This window comes from Gymnogyps californianus, chromosome 16, assembly GCF_018139145.2.
Source record: "Gymnogyps californianus isolate 813 chromosome 16, ASM1813914v2, whole genome shotgun sequence".
Classification (NCBI taxonomy): Eukaryota; Metazoa; Chordata; class Aves; order Accipitriformes; family Cathartidae; genus Gymnogyps; species Gymnogyps californianus.
Genome location: NC_059486.1, coordinates 10,452,797 through 10,476,584, shown reverse-complemented (window position 1 = coordinate 10,476,584; position 23,788 = coordinate 10,452,797). Strand labels below are relative to the sequence as shown.

Below are 23,788 nucleotides of genomic sequence, written 5' to 3'. Positions count from 1 at the left end.
TGAAGAAAGGTGTGGGATAGATTGTAAATGTCACAAGACACTGCTTGTGATTTGTTTTAATTTGCACACTAGGCGTGAGGAGCTTTTGTATGGTGTATGACAGCTGAAGTGGTTTTTAACAAATTTATCTCTGTCAACTTCACACCTCAGGTTCTTGAAAGATTGCTTGGGAATGAAAAAAAATTGTGGGGCAAAGAACTACAGATATGGTGTAATATAAATACTTGCTCTCTCTGTCCCTGTCATCTGTTGTCATTCCATCCCCCAAAGAAAAGATTAACTCAAACTAATAGGATGATATGCCATGATGGTGAACAAAACATGTTCTCATTTGCACTCACAGTAAAATTTCTGTATATCTGTATCAACCTTCTAAAACTTTCTTAGATATAAATTATAAATTTATTTCAGCACAACTGGTTAAATTAATTATTTTGAGAATAAGGGGTTTCTTGCAGCTAACAAGATAATAAGAAATTACAGTTCCTGTTTTCCTACATAATTAATGCTCTACACTTAAAATAGAATTGTTATCTTCTTAACATAAAATTTGATTGTTTTGGGCAGCCCGCTTCTGGTCAGGTTTGAGTAGTCACATCTTCTAAAATCTGTTCAAACTCATCAATTAGACTGTGCAGATAAATCTGCCAATGGAAACCAGCAGATGTTTTGCTTTTGTCAGCTTGTCCACCCTTTGCTAAGGAGGACATTTAGGAAAACAAAATGTTCTCATCAGCCACAAGGAGTTGTTTTGGTTTTGGTGTAGTGGAGGAGGTTCTGAAGGAATAGCTAATGCTGCATGGGGAAGAGTGAACTCTTTTTCCATATGTTGCTTAATATTCTGGAACCCCTTCTCTTGAGGACCATCAAATTCCTTCTGTTAAAGGAAGTTCTGCTATATGACTCTGTTAAGGTGAGAGACATCAGGAAGGCTAGACTCTGTAGTAACAACTGTGCAGCAACCTATACTATCATCCACGTTGCAGGTCCTCCGCCATTGAATACTGCTCCTTACTATGTCTGACTAGTGTATCTCCATAGAAGACCAAAGGTGAAAAAACGCTTGGATTAATATAACCTGAAGGTGTTGCACTGGTTTTCCAGTGGGTGTTGGAGAGAGGATAAGATTTCTGGGAACTCTCTAGCATCTCCTACTCCCTTAAACTGCAGAGAGCTGAGTTACCTATGGAGGAGGCAGGAGCAGAAGTAATATGCTGTAGAGGCTAAACATTCGCCCATGCATTCCCTTCTCAGTGCTTTGTACTATCCACTGTGTGTTTTAAAATCTTGGTAACATCTTGAAATTACTCTTGAATGACTCCTCAACTGTTACTTCAACGAATGCTGCCTGATACACTAGCAGAGATTTAGTCAGAGATTGTTACACATTTTAAGTGCAATTAAAATAAAAATCACTTGAGTTTTAAAAACAGGTTTTCTGCAGTAGTCAATCAGATATATGCTTTAATCTACTCTGCCATTTTGATTTATCATCTCACTTATGTGCTGTACTTGATTTACATAAAATATCTTGGTTTACTTAACCTCTTGACCTCCTTTATTGTTCTCTTCTGTGGAGACTTGTTACACTCCTTGTTGGACCTTACTTTAATAACCTTTTCATCTGTGTTTCTTGAAAGGGTTCAAAGTTCTCGCATCAGCTTCCCATTACTGGCCATTGGAAGATGTGGATGGAATTCATGAGTTTCGGGATACGAATGGAGGTAGATAAAGGATTAGTTGACAATGGCAATAACATAAGTATTTGTGGCAGTCTGTAAGTAGAAAGGGAGCGGGAGAAATGAAAGGGGTTAGCTTTTGTACCACAGCAGTTAAGATTTTTTTTCAGTTAATGTTTTTGCAGTGCTCTGATGTCCAAAAGATATTGTATTTGAATTGATTTTTATAGAGTATTCTCAGATGTTTTATGGGCTGTCTACGCATTGTTAAGGTTATAAAGAGAAAAGGTTTATGATCCAAAGAGTCATTGAAATAACATTGTTATTAGTTGGTTTGGTACATGCATAACATGCACTAATACACTCAGTGACTGAGATCTTTAGCTATGCCAGCAGTGAAGATGCATGCTTCTCTTTGCTTTTTGGAAGGAGTTAAATGCCCAAATTCTTCACGCACTTTTGAAAATTGCATGTAGTATCTATAGAAAGAGAAGTGTAAGCTCTTATCTGAATACTTGTATTTCTTTAAAAGCAGCATTGCATTAGTTCAAATTCTTTTTCCAATCAGGCAAAATCAAGAGAGATTTGCTAAGGCAAAACTCTCACTGATTTGAAAGAGTCAGTTTTCAGGACTGCAGGATCCCAGAGGGAATGATACTAAAAGGCAGTCTGGTTGGATTCAGCAGTTTTCTTATGTGAAACATCAGGACCAAAAAGGGTGGTGGGGCCTTCCCGGGGATTAATGGAGCTTCGACAGAACCACTGTATCCCATCGCAGCATTATGGGCTTGCAGGGCCGTTCCTTTCAGATGAAATTTTCAGCTATGCTCTACCTCCTTCTGAGACTCAAAGGTCCCTTAGTAATTTTCACATGAACTGTTTTTTCTCTTCTGACATTTTAGCCGACTCCAAGTTGGGCTATATATATTCCTAGCATTTTTCACACTATGGCTGACCACCTTGGCAGTTGAGCTAAACTGTTTTGTACTAGTGCAAGGAGTAGCTGCTGTGTTACTACTGATGTCTGTAATATCTTTACCCAGAAAGATCACTGCAGAAGATTAAATCAGGAATTAGGCACCTTTACAACCTTGCATGAAAAATGTTACAAAAGTGCAAAGTTATTGCTATTTATTACACAAAAATGGCAATATCAATCTCTGTTCCTAAGTGGGAAAAAGATCCATAAATATCTAAAACCTTTTATTCCAGAGGTGTTGAAGTATTTTAAGCTTAAACTTTGACCCATCTTTCCACACAGTTTCTTAAAGGAAGGAAATCGACTGACCAGAAGTAAATCTGGGCAGTATTCTTCTCCCTTTAGAGGCCGATGGCAGCATTCCTATTGACTTCAATAGAATCATAATTTGGCTTACAAACAGTTACCATATGAGTTCTCTAACAGTGTGTTAAAGTAATTTTCTGACACCGGACTTCACATAGTTTCAAGAAGAGTAAAGCACTCCATATCTAGCACTGTTTTGGCACTCATGTTACAACAAAGTTGTTTTGAAAGTGCTTGAAAGTGATATATAAAATATAGCTCTTGGAAAAATGACAATTGATATTAGATTGTTTTTCAAATTATGTTAAATTACATTATTTTGGTAAAATTCAGAAATCTTTTCAGTACTATCTTAGAAGAGATAAAGCAGAACATATAAAGTTCCTGGTCCTGCAAACCTTCACTTACAGGAATGGGACTGGCTCACATGAGCAATCTCCTTTGACTCCTATTATGACATTGTGTTAAATAACTTTATAAATGAGCCAGCTGCATGACTTTGCTGAAAAAAAGTTTGGAGGACTTTGTCTCACTATTATTTGCAGAGGATGCCAGTAGCCAAAAGTCTTTTTAGCTGCAGTGCCATTCTGATAATGTTGAATTCTTTTCTTAATGTTGTAGTGGATAGTTCAAATTCTTCTCAGTTGCTTATATTGTGTCTTATAATACACAGATATTATTTCAGCTGCCTCCAGCAGAGGTTTTATGTATCTATCTGATATTTGACTTTGATATACAAGAAGAGTTTTCTTTATTGTTGTAGTCTAATGCAGATGACAATTTGCTTGTTTTTGATACCATTCTGATTACACAACTCTTCTGTTTATTGCTAGAATCTTTCTTGTTTTTCCACTCATCATATCATGCAATTATTTTCATTCCATGTTTCTCCTCTTAAATCCTTGAAGCATCATAATCTGTCCGTCATGTTAATCCATTTTATTTGTTGAAGTCATTGTGTGTGAAGCCAGATTTATATCTCTCAATGTGTTTGTGTTGTGAGAGAGAGTGTCAGCAAATTAATTTTTTGGTTATCTCAACAGTAGAAGCAATTGAAGGAAAAAAATCAACCTAAAATATAGCAAATAAAAAAAGATGTGGCCATGTTCAGGTTTTTCATCTGACCCCTTGTTTTCCATGCATTTTTCTCTTGAGGTTTTTGTGTATGTTCTTTTTTTAAAGAGCATTTGCCTTTCCCTTTTGTGAGCTCAGTTGGTCTAAATCCCAAATCAATGTGTCTCTATTTACTTTCATGGGCTTTCCATCAAGCTCTATTTGCCTGCCGAGGGTAAATAATTACAGTGCGCAAGATACTGTGAAATTATCAAAATAGGGAAAAAAAAATTAGAGAATAAAATTTTATTGTCAGATATGAAAGTTGAGATTTTTTTCTTTGGTTTATATGGAATTTCTTGTATTTTAATTTGTGCTTGTTGCCTCTTATATCTTCACTGGATAACACTGAGGAGAGTCTGGCACTATCTTTACAAATCCTGTCAGGTGTTTATATACCTTGGTAAGATCCCTGAGCCTTCTCTTCTCCAGGCTGAGCAGTCCCGGCATTCTCAGGCTTTTGCTGGACTTGCTCCAGTATGTCCATGTTTCTCTTGTACTGGGGAGCCCAGAACTGGACATGGGACTTGAATTGCCCATAGCTTTTGCACCAGTATAATGATTTTTGTATAATTGCAGAGTTCCTTACCAGCATGATTATATTTCAGAGGCCTTCATCGCAGTTGTATTTTTTATGTTGTTTTCTTCTCAGCTACTTTAAGGAAAAAAAATTGGTTTAGTGATACTGTATTTACTTAACTTGTGTAGTTAAAGAAGGTAACATTCGCATGCATACAAGTCCTTGGGAGAAGTGGTTCTATGATAATTTTAAAGGCCACTGACCAACATCTGTGATTTGTGCTATGTTGAGAGATATGAACTGGTCAATTCATTACTGATTGTGTTTATTCATTGTTTTGCTTATTTGCTTATTTTCTTTTGTTGTTCCACCCAGCTCTAAGAATCCACAACTTCACTGTGCTTCCTTCCCATAACTCTACCTTTGTATATACCAATGACTCTGCCTACTCTAACTTCTCTGCAACTGTAGGTGAGGATTTACGTATTTTTTTTGTTCTGCATTTGTCAAGCTTGGATGGTTCTTGTAACGTTGGATTCAAAGTTAACACTGAGTTTTGGTTCAAGTGGTCATGTGGTAAAGGTCTATTTATGCTTACATTGGCATACATTATTGAAAAAGCACTCCTGCAATGTTACCCCAATTACTCTGAACTACTGGGAGAGGCATCCCCATGCTAAGCAGCCCATGGGAGATAGGGCCCCAGTGGTCCTCCAAAACCTAAAATATTTGTATTAAGCTTAAAAGAAACAGAGATGACATTTCAGAGGAACATATAAGAACAAATAGGTTGATTTTTTTTCTTGTCTTTCAAGGTTAAAAGGAAAAAGAGGCCATCTGTTTTTCACCATTTCATAGTAATTTTTAAAGGACATGTTAAGAAAGACAAATGCAAGCAAATTTGCAAAGCCTGGAAGATCTTGTCAATCATGACATCTTTGATTAACAATTTTTTTTTTAAAAAGAATGCAAGCAAAAATCTGCATATATATGTCCTTTTAGTGAATTTTTTTTTACATCAACACATCAGGAGATAAAAGGAAGAACAGAAAATGACAACTCTCCAGGCAGAAACCTGACAGATGGAAACTAGTTACATCTACACCAGCATAAGCTTAAAGTCATTTAATTTAAGTCACTAGGATTTATACTTGTGTAGGTGCAATTGAAATATGACCTCTTGTCCACTTTACAATTGGGTGTTAACTCTCATCTAGTTGTTGGAAAAGCTGACCTAAGGAGAAGCATGGAAATGGTAGAACTGTCATTTGGGCTGCTCAGATACTAGGAGGTTTATATTAGAATACTAAAACCACTATTTTTCTACTCTCTAACAGTAAAAGTATGCTGGCAGATGTGAACTCTATTAATAATGAACTTCAAATGACCCTAATTCCTTTCAGTCCTTTCTTATCTGCTTTATAGACCATTTGCATAGTTCTCACATAATAAGATATATTCAATATGAACATTAAAAAGTGACATCAATGGCAAAGGAAATGCTATGGAAACAGAAATGCATTACCTTACGGGATTTATTCTGGCTGGATTAACTTAGAATTCAAGTGACTCAAGAAGAACTTTGAAATGTTTTCTTCACTCCGTAATACACACACAAATTTTAGAAAGAAACTAAATTTTATCTGTCAATTAGAGACAGAACTTGATGACTTCTTCCTCAAAGGGAGGGGAAGATACCTGAAAACTGTGATATTTGTGTTGAGATTTGGAATGAACTAAGAAAATATTTGGACATACATTTACTCAGGACTATGCCATGCTGTTGCTGTTTCCTTGAGTGGTGTTATCCTACAGATGGGCCAGCACTGTGATTGCTGTCCTCATGCCTGATGGTTGTCTACAGTTTGAAAATGAGATGCCCTTTTGCCCATGTCCCCATTGCATAAAGGGATGCACCATCTTGAAGCAATGACAACAGTATTTGTGATTATCACTCTAGATAGATGGTCTGTCCCTAGCACTGGCTGTGCATCTTTGGCATGATTTGCACTGTGCTCTGCTGTGCAAAAGGCTTCTGTTCAGTCAGGTAGATATACAGTGATAAATACAGAGAGATGTCCCTTACATCCTGCCATTCATGAGTTTTAGACCATTTGTGTGCCTTCCTTGTTTCCCCTTACGATCTTGTTAGATTTTCAAATATCAAGCAGCACCTAGCTGGCAATTTCTGCACCTCAGAGCAGGAAAAGACTGTATTCTCATTGCTGGTGTTTCCCTTGGAGCAACTCTTCTCCTAACAGTTTTTCAGAAGAAATTCTAGAGAAGGGTCTTAAAACCAAGATCCTGAATCTTCACAATCCTTGCAGAAATGCCATCACAAACAATGGTATTAACATGAAATTCCAAACTGAACAATTCCATTCTGTCTGCTCAGAAATAGATGATAGAATATTCTGTGTTCTGTGGAATGCAGGCTTTTTAACGCAGCAGAATTTTTTGATTATGATTTCCTATTGTCTTCATTGCTAAATTTAGTCCCTCTTTTTATCTTGGGACAAATGCGATGAACTTCCCATCATTATCTATCAGCTCGACTCTCAGACCTTAGTGAGGTTTCCTATAGTAAACAAGGGTCATATTTTTTTAGTGTTAAGAAGGCTCATGTGCTTTAGCTAGTAGGAGATGAATCAACAGTGCTTTTCTTTAGGAGGGAACACAAGAAAATCACAATCAAATCACAAGACAGTTAGTCATTATCCATATTAGACAAAGAAATAGCCTTTCCAAATGACAATGATGCCATACCAAAGGATATCTCAAAAGGGTATATATTTCTGCCTTTTGAATATGGCTTGTCAAGTATATTTCATTGAATTATTTTTAATGAAAAGTGGCTTTTGATCACAAAAACTCCCTTTCAAAAAATGAAAAAAAAACCCTATTCTGTTACATTTTTGATTGAATAAAGAATTTCTTCAGTAACTCAGTCTAACAATAAGACAGAAATACCTCTATGATGTGTCTGGTATTCAGAACTCTGGAAAGCATAAGGTTTATTCAGACGACTTTGAAATAATAATTTTTGGGTGTATGGGTTCTGTCAAGCAGTCTTAGTTAATCAAGAATCTGAGTGATGGATATGAGTATAATTTTTACACACTTGAAATGAAAGAGTTATCTGTATGGATCTTCAAAAAAAAAAAAAACCAAACAAAAAAACAAGCCACCAACAAATCCCCACCAAACTCAAACAAAAACCAAAACCAGCAACAACAACAAAAAAAACCAACAAAAACAAACCTATAGTTGAGACAACATAAACATATGAGGTGTATGAGTCTGTTAAAATCATGATTCCAGGAAGTTTTGATTTATATAAATGTTAAACTATATTTTGCTTTTCCTTTAGATATTGTAGAAGGAATGGTGAACAAAGGAATTTACGTCACTGAAAAGAAAGGAGTTACCTTTCTCTTCTTTGGAAGCTATCAAAATTCTTGCATTAGTAATCCAGAAGTTTGTGGACCTGAAGGTTAGTAAATTCATTAATTACTATTAGCTTTTCTTTTGCTGTCAAATTATGTAATTCAATAATCATTGTTTCTTTCCTCATTGGAATGAACTCTCTAAAATTCTAGCTTGACACTTTTCTTTATTGACTTTTAAAACAATTGAGTGTTGATTGCTAAAAATTTAGTTTTTTCTAACTGCAATTTAGATTAGAACTAATCACCAGCTACTCAGACCAATGATCTACAGTATATTTCAAACAAAACCAGAAATAAGCTTACAGTGCCCAAAGTCTTGCCTGTGGCACCAAGATCAATTCCTACAAGAACTGCAGTTTGACAAAGTAGTTGTCCTACAGGTTTCAAATTCAGGAGACAGTTTTTCAGTGTGGCCTTTTAGCAGGAATGGGTTTTTTAGTGTGTGTGTGTTTGTTTGTTTTTGTTTTATCTTTGGAGATAACAAAATTTTTAAGTCTCTGTTGTCTTGGAATCCATTTGTCCTTGTAGGTGCTTAAATATTTTCATTCTGTTTCTCTTTCCTTTCTTCTTCTTGGGCTAGGGTCACAAAATGACAGGTGGAATAGGGGGGCACGGGTTTGACAGTGTGTTGATTATGGAAGATGATTAAAACTGTATTTGACTCTCAAACCAAACATACAACTGGTCACTAGCATAAAACATTCACTAGATATTTAAAATTCAGTAGAAATGGAAGGATCAATGGAAAATGGTGGCTTTCTGTACATAAACTCCAGCAGTCCTTAAGCTTAAGCAGTATTGTTAACATTGAATTGTCCTGCTTTTATTGATTTTTAGGCTGTTTTTCAAATGGGTAACATTACTTAAAATAGGGTTGGTTTTTTTTTTAAGCTGCTAAAGCAAGAGCTGTGTATGAACTTTTTAAGAAAGTAGGAGAAACTCAGAGAGCTGATGGTACACAGCTATTACCTGAGAGTATTAGAAAAAGTAATTCAGTACCCTACTGTAGGTATATTTTCTGATACGTGCTGTATCTTTTCATACTTTTTTCGTACCACTATGAAATAAAAATCATCAGTAAGTCATATTTCTACATCTGTAGTGTAACATAATAATCAGAATAAATAATTTTTATAGTACCAGAGCACTCCCAGTATCTCACAAACAAAAACATTAGAAACATAGAACACTGAAACGTTCAGCAGATCAAATGTAAAGAGAAGAAATCATATAAACAATAAAAACAAAATCACTGTAGCAGGTATAAAAAAAAAAAGCCAACACCCCTTTACATAAAGAGAGTGTCTCTTGTTTTTCTCCGAAACAAATAAAACCTGTGGCAATGATAAGATGTAACTTTATTCAAGCCTACTATTGCTTAAACATTCCTTGATGTTCGTTGGTCGCATTTGTGAAACTGGTGTTAAGTACATTTAAGCAGGGAATGCTTTCTAAACCGATCTTGGGATCTTTTCAGATGAAATATTACAACCTATGAAACAAAAATCCCAGTGTTTTTTCCTAGGCTAAATTTAATAACATTTCAGAACCATTATTTTGACTTGAGAAAACAAATTCGTCTTGTTTTTTAAATGTTGAAACATTCTTCCCCTACCTTCCTTCTTTCTCAAGTAATTTTTAAACAATGATTTTCTGTAAGCAGCTTTGGGCTCATTAAAGTGGCATTTTCGGTCAAAAAAAAAATTTGTGAAAGATGCAAGAGAATGTTCTCTTAATCATGTTTGAACACAGTAAGAGAAGTTAGGTTTAGTCAACATATGTGAAGTTGAAATAAAAAAAAATTAAAAAAGCAGCCCTATGCACAACATAGCATTTCATAAAGCTGTGTGTTTTGTGTGCCTTACTCTAATTTTTATTTTTAGCTTTGGCACTTCATGAACCAAAGTGCACGTAAGGAGGACTTAGATCCACAGTTTTCTTGTGGCTACAGAATGATCAGTAGCTACAGGGTAGTCCAATAGGATAGACAGTCAAAGATGGAGGAAACCAGCTCCACTGCAGACCGGCTGTATAACTTAGTCTCTGTCTACATCATTTAAACTTCATCTCTCAGCCTGTAAAGAAAGAATAACAGCACTTCCATACCTTTCAGAAGTGTGGTGAAGCGCTGGAAAAAGATTGTGAGACACTTTAACAGAGGAATCACATTAATAGTGGTAATAGATTAACATGGTCAGCCTTGGTGGCCCTTTCACTAGGGTGGTGAAAGATGGTGTGCAGATACAAGGGAAATGCATGGCTTTCTGGAAAGAGGGTTGGATCAGTGTTTCAGCCTGTTACTGGTGTGGTAAAGAAGCTGAAATATGAACTCAGGCTTATCTGCTGGTGAAGGTATTACAACTTGCTTACAACAGACCTCAAATTCTTCAGATGGGAGTTCACAGCATTTATAGCTTTAAACCCATATCCATCAAGTTCTAGCAAACTGAGACTGATGATGTTCATATACTGATTGATTTCTAGGAGGCCAGTGATAATTGATTAGCATTTCCATGGTGGTTATTTTGTCATGTATAAAGCTTTTAGGGAATGGTATGTAGATCATGTAAATTGATGGGTGCTATCATGAGGATAAACAGGAAGATCAGTTAAGACAGGAAGATACTACATAGTTAAATTATTTTTTCTGCAATAATATAATTTTTAACTTTTCTGCTAAGTTAATGTGACAAAAAGAATATGTGAAATAAAAAAAAATTATGTTCCAGAGAGTAGTGGGGGGGAATACTTCTGATGACTGTAGTGAGCTGTCTGAGGCTTTTCCATCTTTAAGCATAAAATTATGAAACACATAAAATCTATGGTTTTAACAAGAAATGTACATAATTGTTTGAGGGCTTCATTAACTTGTGCTGGGCTATGTGGTAGCAAAGTGGCAAAGTTCATACTGCCTGGGGGGCCTGCAGAACTGCTAACTATAAAACCATCCAGACAGATATTTTGACTACATGTCAAAAGAGCATAGTCAGCAGGTTAAGGGAAGTGATTATTCCCCTCTGTTCAGCGCTTACGAGAGCATATCTGAAGTACTATGTCCCATTTTTGTCCCCTGATACAAAAGAGATGCTGACAAGCCAGAGTGACTCCAGCAGATGGCTTAGGGGGCTGGACAATATGACATGGGAGGGGAGGCTGAGGCTTTTCCTTACACCATGAAGAAAAGAGAATGCTAAGGGCTGTCTTCAACTACCTGATGGGTGGTTATAGAAGCAGATGGAGCTAAACGATCTTGGAGACGCACAACGAAAATGTGACAGGCAATGCAGGCACATTGTAACACAGGAAATGCTGATTAGATCTAAGCAAAGAAGTTTATTTGCAATGTGGGTGGCCAAGCATCGGGATGGTTTGCACAGAAAGGCTGTGCAATCTGCATCCATGGTGACATTAAAATCTCAGCTGAGCTCTGAGCAACCAGATCTAGCTCTGAAATTGGCTATGCTTTGAGCAAGACAGTTTAGACTGGGTGATCTTCAGGGTCGTTGCCAACTTAATTCATTATGATTCTTTGTGGCAAAACCTCTTCCACTTCTGTACTTCATAAACTTTTTCTCAACCTGCTCTGAACTCAGATTTTATTGTTAGCACTTTGTACTATAAATTCTGAGATGAACATTTTTAGGACCTGTTTAGTCGAGCCATTTTCCGTGTAATTGCATTTGACTGCAGAACCTCTACAGCAGAGCCACTATGAACTGTTGAAGTGCGAGGGAGGTTTAATTTGCTACTTGTGTTTCAGTCAAGCCTTTTGAGGTAACCTTTTTAAAGAAACAAGCCATCTTACAGAAATCATGTTTCTTCACTAATGTGCAATCTGAAGAGCTCTTCAATTTTACAGTATAATAGTAAAATTTACTGTGAATTGAACAGGGTTATTTGTGGACGAAGTCAATCACGTGCACTTGCAGGATTGCACTTGCATTTTGGGAAGAATTCTTTGATTTTTGTGTGGGTGGGGACCTCAGTTTTGACTGTGGCTCTGCATATGTTGCTATCCCTTTCTTTTACATTGGTTCTTTGCTTTCAGCAATTATTGGAACACTGAAGCATGAAAACACGGGTAATAACATGCTTAGAAAAATTAAAGTGTAATTAGCAATGGATGCTATTCAATAAGCATGGGCACGCTGGCAGCCAGTTAGCGCATCAGTAGCTTGGAAGCAGTCAATGTACTGTTTCTGGCTCTGTTGGCATTTGGTGAACATCAAAAAAAGATGTAGATGCTGGTGGACGATATGGAGATATGAAAGCAACTTGTGTTTTGAAATAAGCGGAGATCACAGGAAGAAAAGGAGATCATCACAGGAGGATGAGAAGGGTAAGGAGACTGGAGAGATAAGGCAAAGGGAATGGAGGCATAAATCTGTAAGAAAAAAGACTTCACTACTTTTGGTGCTCAAAGAACTGCAGTTTTAACTGATAGAAGCTACTCAGGAAGCAATGATTACTGCTATGTCCTGGGTATGCACATGTGATGCAAACCCAAGGAAGAGATGTTTATTTGGTTTAAACTGTTAGAGCTTTTTTGGTTTTAAAAATGCTGTCCTTGTTTATGCTAGCAGATGATCTGTCTTCAAAAGCATTCCCCCTCTCTGTATTCTACAGTATTGGAAATTTTTAATTGCACTTTTATTTTATTAAAATCTCCTCTCACTTGCTTTCATCAGGAGTAACATTTTCCTTTTTCTGGAAGACTCAAGACCAGCAGGCCAAGTTTCTCCCTGCCTCTGGTGGACAAGTAATTTCCAGTGGTTTCAAAATCTGTTCAAACGAAGGTGAAGGCTCAGTGGAATTTTACACCCGTGGGAGTGCAATGATGAAGTGGAAAGCAAGCTTTAGTCCGCCGGGTAAAGCTCATAATTTTTTTTTTTATTCATTTCTTTGTTATATTTTACTTTAATCTTGCAGAGAGATGTAGTGGTAAGAACACAAGTTCAGGAAAGAGAAGTGGATGTATAAAAATAGCTACAGAGCTCTGTGCCGAAGAATTCTCTTGATGTGGGGAGAGAGAGATAAAGTACAAACTGAAAAACCAGTGATATTGTGTTATAGAACAGTTGCCATTCAGTAACAGTCCTTGGACCCAACTTCCAGTTGTTTCTGAAGTGGAATTCTTATTGACATCAATAGATTAATGAGTGATTAGATGGAAACATGAGTGAAGAATGCAGGTTAATCCCCTGACAGTTCTCAGTATATTCTAAAACGTGTGCTGTCCTCTACTGCCTCCTAAATTAAGACTTTATTTGGTAACTCTCTAACTGGGTGTTCAGTGCTTTGGTCATTTTGTTATCTGTTGAGTGTCAAGTTTTGTATGCCATGGCATAGTATTAATAAACATTTTGGTATTTCACATATCTTACTGCTTCTATCTAAACTGTATATTGTTCAGGAGCAGTATTACCTAGTGACTGGAACAAATTCTGGTCTTCTAGTAATGCCAATGACAATCACTAAATCTTTTCTTGCCTTAATTTGACTACCTGTACATTGGTATAATAGGATTTTCTCACTCATAGTACCAGAGTTTTATAAAGCTTAATAAATCAGTTTAGAAATCTTATTTTAAGATAAAAGCTGCTAAATGGTAAGAATAATTCACTCATTTGTGGATTATCCAATCCAAGTGAAAATTAGTATTATGTTTTCAGCCTCTCAAGTATAACAAAGAAACCATGGCAACTTTAAATTAGTCTATTTGCTTGTTCTCCAGTTCTTGCAGTCTTTATGCAGTTCTTGCTGAACTGAGTTTTGAGACAATATTGAAGAGACTTCAAATCTTGGCCAATAATACTTAGCAAGTATAACTTATGAAACTGCAGTGAGCCCAAGTAAGAGTTCAGACAAAAGCTAACAGACATTCTGCCAAAGTATGGGCTTCCCCATGAGTATAAAGATTAATATACATGACATCAGCATTCCATAATTCACTCTTAGCACTTCCTATACAGCTCTATAGTATTGCACAAGTCAGCAAAAACATTCTGAACACGAAAGACTCTAAATGGAATTGATTCATGGATTTTGCTGTGACTTTTAATATTTTGCAGGTCCTTATTGGACTCATATTCTCTTTACTTGGAAATCAAGAGAAGGACTGAAAGTCTATGTCAATGGAACTCTAAACACAACTGATCCAGATGGGAAAGTGTTCTATGATTACGGAGATCCCAGTGCAAATCTACTGACTGGGACAGAGGGGGATCAAACTAAGCGCTATGTGAATGGGGCATTTGATGAATTCATTATATGGGAAAGAGCACTCACCCCCAATGAAATTGAGCAGTACTTTACAGCTGCTGTTGGTGAGTGTATGCACTGTTGTCATAATTCATCTTCTGTAAAGATGCTGACTTAAAAATGTTTAGTGTGTAGGGTTTGTGTTCATTTCACATCTTTCAGCTATTGAATGTAATTTTCAGAGGCAGAAAAAGTCAGGTATGAATGTCACTGAAACGCTTGGCTGTCTTTGTGCAATCTTTTCATCCTTGGTTCTATCTCCTTAAAAATGTTGTTAAAAATTACCAAGACCTGAAGTATCCAGCCATTTTTAGATCCTCTAGGATCAAGAGAAGAGGAGCAATAATTAGACTTGAGGCAGAACAGTATTAGGAAAGACTGACTCTGGATTTCTAACTTGCAATCTGGTTGTTGTATAACTTAGAGCCAAGTCACTCAGTGTATTCCAGCAGATGTGGATAATAATGGCTATCCCTCCAGTTCCTGGAACGATAAAGACTTATTAACTCATGTATGCTTGTGAACTAAAAAGAAAGATATGAGCTGAAATGTAATATAAGAGGCAAAGAATTAGGATTAGAACAAAGACTTAGAAGACTGGCCAGTAAACCCTGTCAGTTGTTCTATGGATCTTTATTATAAACTTTTCACTACAAGAAAGGCAGTTGCTATTAAGTGCTTGTGTGTGAGTAGCAATTAGAAAACATCCATCTTGGGAATAAAGCTATGGGGCATCTGGAACATTTGGCTTCGCTGGCAGTTTCCCTGCTTTCATTTATTCTTACTAGGTTATTGAGAGCTAAAGCAGTTACACTCCTAACTCTTGTGCTTTTAAACCCATGGGAACCACTTTCACAATGGAAACTCTTTGAATAACACAGAACTTCTGATGCGTGTCTGGAAATGAGAATGTATGTGTTTGAATTCCAAGTTTGATTATAGCAATCAAGTATATACAAAATATATTTTATCAAAAAGAAAATATAAACTCGTTTATGTAGAATTCAAGTCACTGAAAAAGAAAACCCTCCATCTGGTATTTAGTGAAGCAATCTACTTACTTTGCCACACAAATAATAGCAATTGCGCTCAAGTTTTTTATTTTAAAACCTTTTTATTTTAAAAAGTGATTCCTATGAAAGTCTTCAAAAATTCTGATTGGGAGGGTATTCATTTGATACAGGAAATAGTTTTAAAATCTTAAAAAAAAAAATTATTAACTTTATAATGTTCTGGTCATGTTGGAAAACATGCTTTTGTATTTGGCTGTTATATCTTTCACAACAATCTAGGGTTACTATAACACTATCCAACTCCAAGCTACCGTAAATTACACTCTTTGATTTAGTGTAACTCAAGAAGGATGTTATGTTGCTAAACTCAAGAGCAGTAGATTTTCAAATTGACCTGATCATCTATGTGTGCCCTGTTTCACTGTTAGAGAAGTATGACTTATAAATAGAAAGAGAACTCTTTTTAACCCCTTGAATTCTTGTGAGCTCACAGCAACCATCCTCTGAAGCCCTCCACCCTCCCATCTTCACTCTAACAAATAATCAAGGCATCATGGAAAGCTCTTTCCATGAATGCAAATCCTGTTCAGGACTTCAGTTTCTACTTCTTTCCTCTATACTTCAGTTTGGAAAGAGTCTTACTGGGGCTCAAAATATCTGTTTGCTGGACATTAATGCTTGTAGCTAGCTTTTGAAACACTGCAGAAAGAGTTGGGCCCTCGGATTCTGCTAAAGTCTGAATTTTTAGAGTTGTACAGAATTTTGCCTGTATCCTACCTTTCAATCCCTGCTTATTTTTAGGAGGCTGTATAGCAAACTCCCAGATTTATACATTGAGATGTTTGTGCTGTGAGCTTTTGTGTTTACTGCAATTTGCATGACATTAGGTGTTGTTTTTTTCTTAAACCCCTAGTTCACAGGTTTTCAGGGTCATCTGGAACTATCACTTTTCTGTGAAAAATAAATTTCTAGTCTCTTAATTGAAAGTGAAGCTTGATGTGTATTTTCTAGGGGCTTAGGAATTAAAATGTAAAGGGATGCCAGGTATATATATGTATTTTGTAAGTGTGAAGAATTTCAAGCTAATTTATTTTTTTTAAAGTGCTCAGGTCATTTGGAACACTTGAGAAATGTGGAGTATTGAATTTTTTGCTTTTTCCTTTTTCCTTCAAAGTAGTGGACCTATCAAATTTTATAAAATTTCCAATTTGATGGATGAAGTTAGAACATTCTCAGAGGAAGCAATGGATATTACAATACTAATCAACATAGTAAACAAAAGTTATTCTTGGTATCTATTTATTGACTTTGGAGGACTTAAAGCAGGGTTGAAGCTGGGCTAATGTGGTTTGACATACGGAACTTAACAGGACAGTCTGTTTTTAATAGAATGAATAATCATGTTCCTTTTGGATCCATGAGAAAATGTATCCTATATATGCAACTACTGTTTGATTGTGCTTAAATACCACACTCCTGGCAAATATAAATTCTTGGTAAGATGTAGATTAGAAGAAAATCTTATTTCTCTATCACAAATGACCAATAAATCCCTTTGCACAGAAAGGAATCAATATTTTTAAAATGGAGCAACTGGAAACCATCCAAAATTGAATTTATTCTTTGTCTCGACAAATCATTTATGACATGTTCATATGGTAATTTTCAATGGATATAGTGCTAGTGGGCGACACTTATTAGTAAAGCCTGTCTGATTAATAGCAACCTCACTGTTGCTTGAAATCAACTTACAAACACATAATAGAGACATTATCTATAATATGCTCAAACTACTAATGGAGGTTGTGTTTTGCCTCCTTGACCCCTGCTATTCGTTTTATGCAAAACTGGCATGCCCCAAAAGCTTTAGTATACTACCATTTCTACCAATGTTCTTTTATTTGAGGGTGCCTTAGTTTTGCTGCAAGCAACAAAAGTATTTCCATTGGCTCTGAATTTTTCTTACAGGTTTTTTTAATGTGGAAAAATCTTTCTGAACTTGCCTTCATGGGTGTGCTTTTATTTGGCACTCAGGCAGTTGAGACTCAAGATATAAGTAAACATTAACATTTGGAGATCACAGCTGAGACTTGAGTCTCACTTTTTCCAGTGTCTGTATGTTCCCAGTCCCAGTTTATCACATATATGACCTTGCTGTGTTTCTGTATATGAAATTGTCAGAAGTGCCTACAGATTATTATTTATTTCTGATAAGACATAGGATTTTTTTTTAAATTTTCCCTGAATACTTTGCATAAATGTTGGGGGAAGAGCTAGAGAAGGAAGATGGATGCCAATGTTTTAATTGTACAGTTGTCCTTTTTTTATTGAGGTATAACACTTGAAATTTCCTGTTTGCAAACAAAGGTTTAAGTGTTTAAGACTTAAACTAAATTGCAAGGCTCATCTATATAAAGATGAAATAAAATTGATGAGAGAATCAGTAAGTGAAATGCTTTAAACAAGCCTGTGTAGCTACAGTACTGCAAATAAGTAAAATGCCCAGAACAGCGAATATGTTACTTTCAGTTAAACTAATTCAACCTGCAGTGGGAATATCAGATTTGTTAACACCCTCATTTGTGTATGTGTTTTCCCCAGGTGTGCAAGTTTTGCTTTCTTCGACACTTCCATGGTCTGTGATGACAACCACTACAAAACCTGTGGTAGGACTGTCCTCATAATGCTTTTCTATAATGCCAGAATGTGTATATATTACAGAGTTACAGACCCTCCTCACTTTACAGTTTTCATTAATGGCACTTATTTTAGTATCCCAATTATAAACACTCTCAGATATGCATAGGGAGAATTTTTAGCCATGACGGGAAGATGGGAGTACTACAGCACTCTTAATGTAGGACAGATAAAAGGAATTCATGGTTAAATAAAAATATTTTCTATATTAAAAAAAGGAAAAAATGTAGAAACTTCTAAGTATTTCAATGAACTTTGAAGATATAGGACATTCAACAACATTTTGCTAATTTTTCCTCTTGTTTTGTTTAAGATTAGAAAAAATTTCCAACTACAATAACAAAATTAGTTTTCATCTGTTTAGTAAATGCGTAATGAAAAAGATTAAAATAAAATGTAATTTTTAATATGCAGAATACATAGAATTAGCTGTAATTGGCCTACATGCAATTAGCCGTTGCAGTGTATTTTCACTTTCTTGCTATCTGCAGTGTCAAAGTTCTGTTAGTTTTCTTCTTGTTCACAGAGGCTTTCAGGAAACCATGGCAGATAGGACCTGAATTGCTAATGAAAAAATGAAACTGTGCCGTATATTCTGTTTATCCTATTTATCTATCTGTGTGCTTTCCTTTTCCCTTGGCTTATGTAACCTCCTGCGTGTAACCACAGCAGTCTACTATGCCTCAAACTCCCTTTTGGGCTAAAACGATAAATAATGACTGCCATATGGAACAATTTCTGATGAGTTGTATCTCTCTCCTGTAGCTCTCTACAAACGCCTATCATCCCATCATAACTAATCTGACCGAGGAGAGAGGGAACTTCCGCTCCCTTGACACCATGCTGGGCTACCTGGAGAACATGTCCTTCAGCTTGCCCAACAAATCCTTGTCAGAAAATACTGCTCTAAGCCTGACGAGGTAAGTGTCTTTCACATTTGTGCGTGGAGCCAGATGACCTTGAAATTTCTCCAGAAACAGGAATATCGAATGCAAGCTTTGAAAGTTTTTGCTGATTGCAGAAAATACATATGTAAAAAGCAGTAGCTATCTTAGGGAGTAGCAGAAGGTGAGCTTCAACCAGAGAAAATAGTTTAAAGATCTCATTAGTTCTTGCAGATATTACTCAATGCATAAACTATAAATACCTGGAACCATGGTCACACATCAAAAATAATTATTTAGCTGAGCAGGAAACAGAGGAGGAGAAAATAATTTGTTGGTTTTTTTCAGCTGCAAGTGTATCCAATGAAGAATATATAGTTCTGGAAAAAAATTCAGCATTTCTCTGCATGGCCCAGCTGATCCAAAATGCAGCAGAGTTTGACAGTAGTCTGTCAGGTGCAGGACATAAAGACACTGCAATCAGAGCAGTGACAGCAGCAAAATGGAGGCATGCATGAGCTAATAGCAAACTAACTAACTTGAATGCAGGGAGCACTCTAGCTGTGGCTGTATCAGTCTGGCCCTGGGTAACTGTCCAAGTATGAACTTATTATCTTTGAGATTCATACCTGTGCTAGAGGGTTAAAAAGTTATCAATTACTGCTGTCTGCCCAACCTTTTGTTAGCATTTATTGCTCCTGTAGTAAGCAGAGGGCAAGTTGTGCCTCTCCTCTGGCTTCTCTTTTGGAAAGTCATACATTATTCTTGCTGGACTCTGCAATGGCAGAGGCACACACCCTGCTCTGCCAGCTATGCGTTGGAGGTGGAAAGCTGTGGGAGAGGGCCTGTTTGTGATGGTGGTGTCCTTAGCTTTTGTGAGTTAATAGCTTTATCTTGTACCGGGTTCCAATCACAGCCAGGACTCCTGTGGAGACATATCACAAATCTCCACTGAAACTGGTTCATGGAAAGATCAGGTCCAAAGCTTAACAGTAACTTATTTTTAAGCTAATACACAAAGGAGGAAAAAAAAAAAGACGTTTTCTGCAGTCTGAGCTGAGGAGAAGGGGTCATGTTCTGCTAACATAAAGTTAGCCTTCTGTAAAATGATGGGCATGTAATTCCCTGATTTCAGCAGGCTAGAAAGCTATTATTACAGTAATCAGCTCTGGCCTGACTAGTGATTGTTCCTTTAAGCCTGTGGGTAATACCAGAGTGACAAGGATTGTTTACTCAGACAAACAATATAAATAAATGCTTCTGAAAACTACATGGACAGCAATTGATAGTTTGTGTTAAAAGCTTAGCATTTGCAAACTGTAAAGCTTGGATTTCATGGATCACAGTTTAATATGTAGCAAAAACCCTTCTAAAAAGCTCTAATACATTGTTTCCTTTGTTTTGCTGAAAATTTTGTGTGGGCTCTAAATTGAAATTGAAACATCATCCTGTCAGATATCGTACCTGTTTCCCACATCATTTCAGTTGCCATTTGGTTGCTTATTCATTCTATCTGATGCTACCTTGTGTGCCATGGAAGTGATTTGCAGACAGAAATGTGGGACATGAGTATCTTTAGCAAAGCTATTTTGGGAAGTAAACACAAGAGTCCTGATCATACATACAGACTCTGTCATTTGTCTGATTGATGCTTAGGCTTTGTATTGTCTGCAGCTAATTCCCTGAAAGACAGGCACTGAGCGTGCATGCTGTTTTCTGTAAAGTTAGCTCTGTCCTGATTGACATATGCCTCACAGCACAAGAAAATTTAAGTGATATGCAATAAACTTTCTGATTACTGACACACATTTATAATGCATTGCTTCTGACAAATCTGACTTGCGTTTTCTGTTATAATGCTGCTCTGCTCAGTAGCTCCAGCACTCCTGCTTGCCCTGCCTTTCCAGTGGTCTAACACATCCTTTTTGGAGTAATTCTGGAGTGATGCTGTGATCTGAAAAGAGATACTCACTGAATGCTCTGGGCAATTTGGGCTGGATCCTGGGTTTAGGATAACTTCTGTGCAGGCCAGGTAGAATTCAACACTGAATGTTTGAGAGGCGCTGGAATGTTTGTACTGCCCAAAAGTAAGCTCATATAGCAAAGCTCTGGTACTGCCCTATGTATTATGGCTTGTAAAATTATGCTCAGAAAAGTCTTGCAGCTTTCTTTCACATTTCTCAGTGGAACTTTTCTATATTCAGTTGATGCTTTTAAAACATTTTAACAGAGAAGTTTAAGCAGGAGGTGTGGGGTTTTTTCTTTTAATTTTCTGTGTAATTTTCTATGCTCCTTTTTCTCCTTCTATTTGTCTTCATCAGCAAGACTTAGGACAGGGACTGTATCGTGCTGAGCACTTGAACAGTGCCCACCGTGACAGATCTTGATCTCAAAAACAACCTTTAAGTGCAGAAGTTAAGCAGATAATAAATTGTACAAGTGATGGGACCCAGATATTTATCTAGTGCTGCTGAAATATCGAGTCATCTAAGATTAAAGAGGTATTAATGCCATATGAGTTTAGATAAAAAGGGAGAATATGTTCACTTTAGTCTTAGTTCTAGTGTTGTCACCACAGCTGTAGTATAATGATTGCACTTTGGGAGTTTCATGGTGGTGTTTATTTTAATAAATAAACTATTACTTTAAAATCTCACCATATGGAGCATGGTGAGAGTGCTGGCAGGTACAGATGAATCTGTGACTTGAATGAAAATGGGCTTGTCATCTTAAAATAAACCTAAGAAAATCCTAGCAGAGATCTACCAGGAGATGTGGCTGATTAATAATCAAATAATATAGTTTTATTTCTCTTTTAGGCATTTTTAAAAGCTATTGAAGACTTTCTGTTATTGTCCAACTGGATTGATGTACCAGAGGTAAGACAAATGGGCTTAGATTTGTAGCTTACTTTGGTTGCGTAATTTCACATGGATAGTAATGAAACTGGTTGCCTCTATTCTTCTTGTTAGGACTTTTTGGCAGCATTTATTTTCTCGTATATCGCTTTCATATTTGCAGTAAAGATCCACAGACAAAACAATTATGTAATTTTCTTTTATAATGTGTTTTGGAGAGTTAAAATAAGGCAACTTTATCTGCTTCTGTTTCTACATATTTCAGGATGAATTAAGCAAAATTGTATTTATAAAATAACAGATATTGTCACTGAAGTAAGTGTTTAATTACTCCCTTCTTAGCACTGAACTTTGATATTTAAATGTTTATATTTGTTTTGTAGGTTGATTTTTTTTTTTTAAATGCATGTGAAATATGCGGTAGTGCTTACCTGTTTAGTGAACTGAAACTTTGAGAGAGATTAAACCTAATTTAGGGAAAAGTAACTTGTATCAATGTTCTTTTTCTTCTAGTCTACCTTTTAGAGTGCAGAGAAACACTTGCAGGAGGAACCTAGGAATTTCCGGAGATTTTTTGTTTGAATCTTAAGGGAGCACAGACTTCAGAACAGGGAGCTTTTTAAACTGAGAGAAGAAGAGGCTAAAGTAAATTAAGGTCTCACTGAAGCCTAAAATGCTTTTAAGACAAAAAGATGTCTAACTGATTTAAGTTCTTAGCCTAAAATCCTTGATCATCTCTCATGTAAATAATTTCAGATAAAATAGATTTCTTTTTCATTGAAACATGCATTCACTCTGAGATTTTATGGATCAAGTTTCAACCGGAGGGTGGTTTTCCGAGGGACATATAAACACTTTGAAAGTAGCTTTATACTGGGGACCATTTTAATAAAGATGAAAGAAAGGCCAAAGTGTAGTCTCAGCTTATGTTCCAATAAAGATCTCATACTAGCCTTTATATATTGTCAAAATAATCTGCTCAGTTCTTGGCCTCATTCTGCTGAATCCTGAGTATAATTGACTGTCAAATGCTGGTGGGAGCAGAGTGTCATTTGGAGACATTCTATAAAACATAGTATTTTATAAGGTCAGGCTCTGGGTGGCATCAATTTGTGTAACATTTTATCCACTATATGTGGAAAAGGTTGTGGAGAAAGTCACATTTGACTTACGGGCAGTTGAATGATGAGTCACACAGGAATTTAACATGGTACCTTGGCATTTTGTGCTATAAACTGCAATTTCTTTTGTTGTAGAGCCTTCTCTTTCTTCTTCCCCCAGACCGCTCACGTATTTGGAAGTTTAATTCAAACTATTGACAGTGTGATGGCTCATATGGTGCGCAATCTAGACGAAAACTCGTTACCTTTAACTGTTGAGGGCACGTCATCTGTGGCAGGTAGGATTTAGTAGAAATGTTCTCTCTAGACTTTCTGGATGTCCTGAACGCTTCTGTACTTGCAGCCCCTCCTTGAAGGAGGAAATCAAAACAGATAATTCTCTCTTTTGAATACAAGACAATGTTTCAGTTGTAGAAAGATGACTGTGCAGTTAGTCCAGAGGTTATCAGCTCTGACTGTACTTGAACTTCCTTGAGGTTATTTGGGGAGGGGTTTAGAATACGAATTCTATGAAATTAATCTAGTAATACTATACTAATACGCAGTTAAAGCGCCTAGAGCTTTTATGCAGCACTTCGAAGTTGCAGGTGTCTGGATGCTACAAAACCTTAATTTTCCAAGGTTTTTGCAAGAGATTGCAAATAATAGGAATAGTTTTGACCTTTTAGGAGAATTTTATTTTACTGCTGTTTAGCATCCTAGCACCATAATTTCATCTGTGTCTTTGGATGCTACAGGGAGCAAAGGTAATTTATCTGTTCTGGCATTCTGCTCTGTCTTGTTGAGACCTGTGTGAGGGGGCAAATAACCTGAGCAGTCACCAGTACCATTAATCACTGCATGTACTCTCTTGGACTCTGGAATTCTCAAATGGAGTAGGGGAGGTCTAAAATAATGCCTTCAAATGT

General features: G+C 36.5%; 1 protein-coding gene across 1 annotated transcript in view; it reads left to right on the top strand.

The window, feature by feature from the left end:
- Positions 1-23,788, top strand: part of ADGRD1 (adhesion G protein-coupled receptor D1) — a 154,581-nt gene that overhangs the window by 2,904 nt on the left and 127,889 nt on the right. Inside the window, 9 exon segments of the mRNA XM_050906507.1 lie at positions 1,641-1,724; positions 4,973-5,068; positions 7,968-8,090; positions 12,735-12,914; positions 14,118-14,372; positions 17,922-17,986; positions 18,783-18,941; positions 21,721-21,780; positions 23,041-23,158. Coding sequence (XP_050762464.1) covers positions 1,641-1,724; positions 4,973-5,068; positions 7,968-8,090; positions 12,735-12,914; positions 14,118-14,372; positions 17,922-17,986; positions 18,783-18,941; positions 21,721-21,780; positions 23,041-23,158 — 1,140 coding nt within the window.